Source organism: Elaeis guineensis, chromosome 7 (genome assembly GCF_000442705.2).
Source record: "Elaeis guineensis isolate ETL-2024a chromosome 7, EG11, whole genome shotgun sequence".
Taxonomy (NCBI): domain Eukaryota; kingdom Viridiplantae; phylum Streptophyta; class Magnoliopsida; order Arecales; family Arecaceae; genus Elaeis; species Elaeis guineensis.
In genome coordinates, this window is record NC_025999.2 from 85,429,395 (window position 1) to 85,439,589 (window position 10,195).

Consider the following 10,195-nt stretch of genomic DNA (forward strand, 5'->3'; position numbering starts at 1 on the left):
CTTACGAGAATTCTTTCTAAGCTGTTGGTCATATTATTGCATTTTTTTTCAGAGTATCAGGAGAGTTGGGATTTGCTAGCGAAAGTTGGAGGAGGATAGAATATTATTGATAGTACTGAAATTTGGACGTTATAGTTGAATTATTTTTATTGTCTCAAAGTTATGAAACATTTTATTTTATTTTATTTTCGATTATGGTAATTTTATTATTGGATTATACCTGGTCTTGTCTATTTTATAGACTTTTACCTGAATGATGAGTTGCGAGCGTGAGGTGTGTATGATAACCCCCAGCCTGAATGGTGACTTGGTGAGTTTGACGAGAATATATATATATATTTTTTAAAAAAGCTCTGCATATCGTGCCCAGACCGGAGACGTTAGAATTCGGCATTTCGCATTCAATTTAGACGTGATCATGGACCGGGTTTGGAACAGCCCATGAAGGCCCACCTACGCAGGCCGTAACTTGGTTCCGCAGCCCATCAAAGCGCCACTGAGCCACTGGCCTTCCGTTCCCCTTCTTCCATCTCCGGAGAAGGACAGGAATAATTGGGAAGAGAAAAAGAGATAGATGTGGGTTTGCTTTTTCTCCAATATCGCTTCCGCTGACGCTGGGCATGGTGGTGGTAATCCTGCGGTTCGTCTTGGGGCCGGACGATCGGACGCTCCTGGTTCTTCTCCCTCTCCATCATCATCCTCGTCCCCGCCGACATCCCGACCGTTAGATCTCTGTTCCCACTTCCTATTCTTATCCCTTGCTCTTTTTGCCCCCTTCTTTCTTATTAAATAAATCTTGTGCTGAATTTCTTCTTCGAGCATAAAGGTTTCCATCAATCCCACCTCTTTTAGTTCTAGCAGTATTTTAATGTTTTATTGGTAAGGTTAATTCATTTTGGTCGATGAGCAAGAATTATTTGGAATTTTTATCTAATTGAGCTCTTGTGTAGTAATTTCTTTTCGGTTTTTTCCCCTCTTGTTTAGATTTCGTGTGGAAGGGAATACTTGTTGAAGGTCGAATATAGATTATACCTGTGTGGCTGTATCTTATTCTGGCAAAGGTAATCACTGGTATTAATGCAAATGTTCCACAAACCTCTGTATTTAAATGAATCAAATTATCAGAAGAATGTGTACCCTTATTTCCTTCTTCAAGGCATTAAGCATTTTGCTTATGTGTATATTTTTTTACTTTCTACTTGTGGAATCTTGCTTTGTTTGATCTTTATATGGCTTCCAATTATAAACCTGCTCAATAATTATAGCATGTGCTTCGCGCAGATTGTTGCATCTGCTCCTTTGATGTACGTGTGTATTTGCACATATTGTTCCTGGTTGAAGATCGGGATGTCGATGTTCTATTCATTAACTCCAAGATAAAGAAGGTCTGTTGAACGTGGAGGAAAGGAGGAAAAGAGAGATTATTTTTTTTATTATATTCAAATGGGGTAGAGTAGTCCCCATTATATACAATATTTAGTCTTTTTACAAGGAAACAGGACAACCCATTGCCACCTTGATTTTTCCTAATTAAAGAATCTAATTAGGGAATATATTATAATCCAGAGTCACCAGTATCCCTAATTAGAATATCTAATTAGGGTAATACAGCTCATTTTCCAACAAGGTCAGTCATCTTGCTTATGATATTGTCATAAGTTTTTATGCATGTTCTTTTCCTGTTTGATTATGTCAGATGATCTTAGACTAACTGTTGCATGTTGATCTTATAGTCCTGCAAGAATGGTTGCATGTTATGCACCAGCTTTTTCTTATAGTTTTCTTAACCTCATTCATCTTGAAGGTGATGCCAAAGAAATTTTTGAAGAGGTATCTGTTCATCATGCTATTTTCCTTTGTTTCTTTTCTTTTTTTTCCCCTGCTTGTCTTTCTGTTTCGATTTAACGATGTTCGTTAGAAGCAAGCCTGAAACACTAAGAGGTCAGAAGCATTTGTTTCCAATGAGCAAAGGACAACAAAAATGTGATGCAAGATAATCGAGTCAAGATGAACTTTAATTGGATCATGTCCCCAATAAACTATTATGCTAATTTCTTCCAAATAATCTTTAAAGATCCCCAGAATTCATTTTCCAATTTGATTGCGCAATTCATGCCTAATGGGGGAAGATTGTTAACTACCAACGTATATGTTTCTTATATTTTTTGTATTAGGTTCGAGATTGTGAATCACCATTTGAATGAAGACAATCAAGGAATTCAAATTATATAGATATAATGTTGTTTGTTCTATATATATGGAATGCCATATCATAATCATGTGGTATATCTGCTACCTTTTGAAGCTATTTTGCAAGGAATGGGTTATATTGTTGATTGCATCCCTTTCTTGGGCAAAGATTCAATAAAATCTACCCCATTATCATGGTTATCTATGCTTTATTTTTGGCAAGCAATTTCTTTAGGCAAATAACAATTTTTTTTTGAAGCTTGGAAAGTTCAAGTTCTAAAATAAGGAGGAAGATATGTGCAATAACCCATGACCTCATACAAAAAGGTCAGCCAAAAGGTATTATTTGATTTCTATGGCATTGTGTAAGCATCCAAGATCTTCCCAATATATAATCAATGTGGAACTGAACATTCGCTTGCATGGATTTCCACATACTTCCTATGTTAAGCTTTGATGTCGTCACTAAGCTAAGGTTCCAAATCCAATCATGAACACCATAATTAACCCATGTTGAGCTCGAAATAGGCTCGTGCTATAGTATCCCCTAGTTCACATAGGTCACAATTGGGTTCTCTTTGATACCATTTATAACAATCCAAGATCTCACCTAAAAAAACGAGCTGAAGATATTATTGGCATTCCTTGACTTTGTATAAATATCTGTGGTCTCCCTAGCACATAACCAATATGGAACAAGACACATACCTACATGGGTTCTCATCATATGAACAAATTCGATCCATTTGGAGCAATGATCTTGTAGAAATGTGAGTGTGATTTTTTTCCTATGTCTTTTGTGATTCTTTAGCTCTATCCATCTTTATCCTATCTTGCATTGACAGCATGCATATGCTAAAATTTTAGCTGTAGGGCCTCCCAATCAAACCTATCAAGAGTATGCTTTTGCATAATTTTGGGTTCAAGCCTTATTTATAGCTGACATAAAGCCTTGCAGCTCACCCATATGTGGTGATCTTGTGGGCTCTCATCACCCCAAATATGTTTTTTATAAGATTTGCTCATTAAACCAGTATTAACTATTTTTAGACCATTTGACATATAGATGATCTTCATTAAATAATTTGCAATTATCATTCTAACCAAGATTCACCGTCTTGATACCGAACCCCGTACTAGTAAAATCTTATTACAGTGTCAGTACACTGTTTGGTATGGTACGATAGAGTCGGTATGAGATGGTGTGAAATACCAATATAGTAGTAATATGGCATGGTATGTCCTTAGCAGCGAAGCTCCTCTTTCTTGTCGCTCAGGTATAGTCGTAGATGAAGATGCTCTATTGGGGTCAGACTGTAGTATTGGACTACTCTTGTCTAAGGACGCTCTGAAGTTGTAGAGAAAGTTCCTCGATTTTACGGTCTTTCTCTCTCATTTGTTTTCTCATCTGGGCAAGTTCACTAGCTTGGTCAGCGTCTGCCATCATTACTACTTCAGCAAGATACTGTCGGGCTGGTGAACTACGCGGGCTTGGGAAAGAAGTGGAACTCTCCTCTGAGAATGGAGAATGAGTCTTGTCCCCTGAGTCAGCAGATTCTTCTGCACCGTAGAGCGTCGGGTTGGCTTTAGTAACTAGCCGGGATTTTTACAATGTTTACCGGCTTTCTTTCTCTCTCTTAAGTGTCTAATGATAACGAAAGGGTGATTCCTAACTGATCCAACTGACTCTCGATTTTTGTGTAAAACCTAACCATCTAACGAAATGAGATCCGCTCATTCCGAGGTGGTTGACTCCATTGACGGTACGGACGGTGCTCTTTCTATTCCGTTACATGGCTTGACGTACAGTTTCCTTTGATCTATCTGGCATTTTTGGAGACTTCTTTCTTTGTTGTTTGATAGTCTCCCTTTTCCAGTGATGGGACTCTCTTTGCTTGCTCCTTTTGGCAAGTGAAGTATATGATCTTGGATCTATGTTTCTAGATGTTTCGTCAGATCGCTCTACGGAAGAAAAATCTGGATGAGACAACAAAGAGAAGTAGAAAGGCCTTCAAGCCTACAAGGAGAAGGAGGAAGGTCAGTGGTTAGCGACGGAATTGCTCAATCAGAGTAGGACTACCAAGTTGCAAACAAAGCTCAAAAGAAAGATCTTGTCATGCCCCTCCCCAGCGTGATGATCTTCTCCAGATTCTGAAGATTCGATCTCCAATCATGCAAAGGATTCCCAGCTCGATGGAAATACTCAATTAAGAGATTCTTCAATACGCGATAGGATGGTCGCTGATGTTCGTCAAAGAGGCCACGTGATTGGCCTGGGTCTTCTTCGGCTAATAAGACCTCGATCCCGAAGCCTTCGGAGTATCTTTTTGGTAGGCACATCTGTATGGGGAATTTGCTGTTGAAAGATCCTGCCTAGTGTCCCCCTCCTTCCCCCGCCGCCTTCCGACCTGCGGGAGTATACAATGAAAACTTCCGAACACTCATGCCCGATCGTGAGACTGCCTGTTGAACGTCCGATGGCACGTTGCTCTGACCTGAGCTATGCAACAACGAGATCTCCCTTGATCCTTGTCCGATATGGAGAGATGCAGCAAACCATGATTTTCACACCATGCTTGGTCACCTCTCTAATGGCAAGTACTGCGATTTGTTAATTAAGCACCTGACAGGTTTAAGCTATACTTGGTTTATTGTCAAAACCATCATTGACCTGGTTCTTAGAAGGCTTCCATAGCCATAGTGTTATCAGCATTAGGGAGACTGTCAGGTTCCATTGGCTCTGGTGCAATATCTTATACAATTATGGCCCTCTCTGTTAATTACAGAGTGGTCGTGGCTTCAACAAGGGTGTAAAGTTGGTGAGCAAGTCGTACCATTGACAAGAAATATCAAGGATATAAATATGGATCTTGAATCTGGTGTGTCACTAGTATGTTACCTTCCAAGTTGTATTATGTTAGTCGCCACAGGCACCATCCCATGATTTCATTTTCATAATGATAGGAAACGAAAAGGAAAAAGAAGGGGGTGGGGCATGCTTCCACCAGTTTATACTTTTGCTGCTCATCTTACTCTTGGCATGTGCTCTAGAATTCTACATTTCATGTTTGTCCAGATTTTAGCAGTAGCACTTCCACATCAGATTCCTTCATAAGTAATGAACTTCTTTTTCTTGCTGGGCAAGAAAAATTACAGCAACCATCCTAGTAAAATTTGTTGCTTGAGTAATCAGAGAAGCTGCATCTATTGAACAGCTCATGTGGCTTCTGCTTAATCTGAGTATCATATTTTGCCTTTATGCATCGTACATGTTTCATTACTTCCACCATATTCATTTCATTTCTGGCCATTAAGCTCAGATATTTGGCGTTCAGAATAAGGGCATGTGGAGATGAAAAGAAGTCCACCAAAAGCTCCAGAAGAGGAGAACCAGAAATATGGTAGCAGCAGAGAAACCATTGCCAAAAAGTATGCAATTATCAGGGAACAGCAAGGCAGGAGGTGCTCATCCTCCAAAATATCAAAACAGAATGACGTTTCACCAGCTTCATTCTCTTTGCTTGATGCAAATATCTCGGAAGATCATTCAACTGGCAGCATGGCTGCCTTCTGGATTTCAAAATGAAGACTGGATTTCAAAATTTGAGAGCGTACGTACAGGCAAGGAAATTTCTTCTTCCCTCAATGAAGTTTTTCGGTGGCTGAAGCAGGAGCATCAAGTGGGGGCTTGTGGTGGTGGTGATGATGATATGAATTTAGTAACTGCATTCAGATAGTATTGGGCTGCTTATAATAGGAAGCAAAATTTAAATCTGGTTTTACCATATCAGCATTTTGTTTCATGAAACCAAAACGGAAGTTGTACAGAATTACAGAGTACTCAGAAAAGCTAACAATTCCTCATTTTTTCCGCCAAGGAAATTTGGGTAGCATAGGAGATTGATGATACCAATACCCATATTGTTGTATTTTTTATAGGGGCTGAGCACATAACTCCGACAGCAGTGAATATACCTTTGTTCATTTGGTTTCATCTCGCTTACAAGGAATCAGAGAATTCACGGAATGTTGTGTGGTTTGACAAAAGAATCAATAAAACTTTTCTTCATGAAATGTTGCCAATTACTTTTGAAATGGTGTGGGCTCACTTTCCAGGTGGTGAGAAAAAGGGTCTCAGGAATCCTTTCTAGAGGTTGGAAGCTGGTTTTTCGCTGTTTCTGTTTTCCAGATCTCAATGACATCTTGCTCCATGTTGCAAATCGGATGAAAAACTGATGGGGTAGATTTGTAGTTTCTTGCTCCGGAATTCTAAATATCAATCCTGACGAGATGATCTGGTGGTACTTCTACATCAGATGTTGGTCCACTGTGTCGATTGTAGCTGTACGATAAGCTATTCCTGATAGGTGCACCCCAACAATTCAAATATGATTGATTGATTTATGATAAATCTGTCGGCAGGTTTGATAACAATCAGATGCATCAGTCAAGGTGGTTTGAGGAATCAGTGTCGAAGATATAGTTGTATGATTTAGAAGTGGTTGTCTTATTCTGTATTGCACCATCCACAGCTAAAAATTTGCCTGTTGGAATGTACCTTAGGCGTCCATTGCGCAGAAGGCAAGAAACAGCTACAGAGAGTAAGAGGCAGCACATTTAAACAAGTAATGATCCGCACAAGAAAATTAAAGCAAGCAAAAGTTTAAGAATCCCTGATCTCCACTAAACCTTGTCAGCACTATCAAAAATTAAACCCAGTCAGCTTGTGCTGGCTACAAAATAGAGTTTAACGATGACATACAAATTGTTCAAATTCTGAATACATAGAAGTTCTCCACCTTCTCATGCTCAAAAGATGAAGGTTTCTCATCACATACAATCCTTTAAATTTCACATATCCACGACAACTATAGCTTCTCATGCTAAGAATCAGTCTTTTTGGTGATGCTTTATCTTATTGCCGCTATACAAGTTGAAACAAGAAGAGGATCAGAACAATACCCACTTGGCAGAAGGCTTCTCCTTCATGGTCTTGGAGTGCGACAAGCTTCCGTCCATCTCCTTCTTTCTACTCTCTGAACCAATCATCAGCTTTGACCAGAACTTTCCTTTCTTCTTCCTCTTCTTCTTCTTGTCTTTCTCCTTCTTCCCCTCTGCTTTCTGCATCCCTTTCTCTTCCTCTCTCATCACAAAAGCCAAGGATCGACTCTTCCTCAGTGGTTCGGATTTGCCAGGGTTTCCTTTGAGTAGAAGGGAGAGCCATGTGATCTTGGTGTCTTGGTGAGGAGGGGAGTTAGTTGAATTAGAGAGATTGGAGTCAGAAAAGTATGAAGAGGTGAAAGAAGCGTTGGTGGTACTTGTAGAAGAAGGGGCTGAAATATGAGAGAGCCTCTCTCTGAGGCAGAAGGGGCACACCCCTTTGGACTGCCCGTTCTCTGGATGCCTCTTGCACCTACCATCCATCTCCGACCTTCCCATCTCTCTCTTATCTATCTATCTATCAATCTAACAGACCTCTTACATGGATCTCAGTTTATTATCTTGCATGGACTCTATATATAGATATAGATACACAGAGGATAGAAAAAGGGATGAGGCGCTGGTGAGCTTCTGGGATTCTTCTTGTCATGTGTGTCCACATCATACGTTGGTGTTTTTTCCTGCTTTCTTTTATTTATTGTAAGTTGACCATCAACGTCTAGAAGAAATTGACGCGGGCCCACCCTTCCCGTTAATCGCCGAGGAGAACGCACAAGTCTCCCGGAAAGTCGGTTCATGCACACAACACGTGGTGTGGCAACGTTGCCCATAGGTTACGCCTGCAAGAAAGTTTCAACACACGAGTTAAGGGGGCAAAAAAAAAAAAAACGATCTAGCTTTGGATGACACATCACAAGTGCCCAATGTTTGCCTTTACCCAAACAAAGCCCACCAACACACCAAGCAATTATATCTAACTTCATGTGCATCACATGCCCATAATTATAGCCGCTCATTCCTATAGCCATGCACCGAGCATTTGATAAATAAAATCTATAAAATATGAACAACTATAATTGACGATCATATGGTGTATGCAATATAGAATATAATTTCTTCCAACATACCATTATCACCTTATAAATCATGCTTAATTACCTATCAAATCATGTTTGAGAGTTAAAGTTGGAAAGAAAATTTTTGGTGGGGTATAATATTATTCAATATGATTGTTTCATTATGGACACATACTTACATGAGTTCCTACTAGCAATATCCATATTATCATATCTCCTAAATGTCTAGAAATAAGCTGTAAAGAGAACATAGAGAAGGGAGGTCAAAAGGATGTTAAAATTACAGTTCTTACATGTAAAATATCTAATATTTATAAAATTTTTCATATTTGTAAAACTAACAACCTCGTGTTTGAATCACAAACTCTTAATTATTGAACTATAATTTATATTATTATTATTCAAGAACATTTTATATTTTAATCATTATTTATCAAAAAGCTCTTTTCTTTTTCATGAAAATTAAAAATATAAAGTTACTTTATTTTATTCTTTTTGATGTTTTCAAAATTTTATTGTTAAAAATATGTAAAAATTAATCTTTGTATGTTATCATATTCATATATAATTTTGGTACAAACGGTTCAAGAATGGTCAATTCATGATTATTCTTATTTATACTTTAATAAAGTAATAATAAATTTTGATACAAAAAATGATAATATTCTTGTATAATATTTTTATCTTAAATAATTTTTGATTCTTAATATTTTAATATAAATCCGATCGAACTAGTGATCTATAGATAGTAATGGTAAGATCGAAGATATGCTAACTTGTTATAAATATTTTTTACAATAAAAAGTTCCAATCAAAAAAGATTTAACGACCATCAAAATATGTAAAATAGTATATTTGATGGATTCCGTATGACCAAATCCAAATTTTATATAAAAATTAATAATTTAATATTTAGTAATAATGTTTTAAAGTTTTATATATTATGATATTTTTCACTGATATATTAGTTAAATACTATAACAATGGTTTTAGTTTTCAGTACTTCAAGCTGTATACCATAGAGTATAAATTTATAGCAATACTTAAAATAAAATACTATTGATAAAAGGTATCCATTTGGAAGATAATGATATTTATACCATAATACTGCAAAAAAAAAAAAAAGCCAACATTTTTCGGTCATAAGTTTTTGAGTTTAGATTTTTTGCGCCCTAGTTGTGGAGAACCGGCCATCCAGAGAGGTCATTGAAAATATGGGCATAATTTTTTATTTTTATTTTTTGAGGGGACTGATCCAGGGAACCAAGCAAATTTTGGTTCTCCATGGTGGGAACTGGGAACAAAGCAGTCTTCGATTGTGCCGGAATCACACCAAAATCCGCGCGACTGGGACACGCGTTTTATTTTTCACGCGAAAGAAGGATTCACTTCCTTCTCGCCAATCCACCGTTGGATCGCCACGGCACAGATGGCAAAGCGGACCAACTCGATCAGGCATAAGCTTGCACGAATCTAAAAGCAGATAGTTGAGATCCAACGGTGATTCTTGCGAAGGATGGTGAATCCTTCTTTCCTGCCGAAGATACAACCGTGTCAGTGCAACTGTCCTGGAGCGGCAACTCTCGTGAATCTCCCTGAGCCTCTTGGTCGGCCCCTGTACCCTCAACAAATGCAACGGTCCAGATTTTTCCATCAAAATATCCATCCTCTCTCTCTCCTATGATCGGACGGCCACGACCCCGTCTCCAATCCCGCGTTTGCCGACGGATCGGCGCGAGGAGTAAAACAGAATCGGCGAGTTTCGTGCCGGCGAAGGCGAGTACAAACGAGGCGAAGGCCAAAGTCGTCCGACTCCACGTGTGCGACGACGTCAGTTTTGTCTCCACCTCCGCCCACTTGTTGCGCCCAACAAGAAGCCCGATCGGTTACACCCATTACTAAAACCACCCGGCCGACGTGGGAACCCTGATCCGTGGGCGGGGGTCCTCGTGTAGGGCCCATGATTCTTAGAATGTGGGCCATGTTGT

General features: G+C 38.8%; 1 protein-coding gene and 1 long non-coding RNA gene across 3 annotated transcripts; one reads left to right on the plus strand and one right to left on the minus strand.

Moving 5' to 3' along the window:
- The first annotated feature begins 510 nt into the window (after nt 1-510).
- Nucleotides 511-6,264, plus strand: LOC105048646 (uncharacterized). Of its 2 annotated transcripts, XR_012142971.1 has the most exons (4): nt 511-723; nt 1,282-1,385; nt 2,450-2,529; nt 5,526-6,264. It is a non-coding gene; the product is annotated as an uncharacterized lncRNA (long non-coding RNA). The 2 variants fall into 2 exon arrangements; XR_012142972.1 differs by lacking the exon at nt 2,450-2,529.
- A 605-nt stretch (nt 6,265-6,869) lies between these two features.
- LOC105048647 (uncharacterized) lies at nt 6,870-7,688 on the minus strand. The gene has a single exon (XM_019851889.3). It carries the CDS (start codon nt 7,627-7,629, stop codon nt 7,141-7,143), a length of 489 nt encoding a protein of 162 aa, XP_019707448.1. The 5' UTR covers nt 7,630-7,688; the 3' UTR covers nt 6,870-7,140.
- Nucleotides 7,689-10,195: the final 2,507 nt, after the last annotated feature.

Excerpts from the sequence above, each read along its gene's own strand:
- LOC105048647 (XM_019851889.3), bottom strand. The coding sequence starts at position 7,629 with ATGGGAAGGTCGGAGATGGATGGTAGGTGCAAGAGGCATCCAGAGAAC.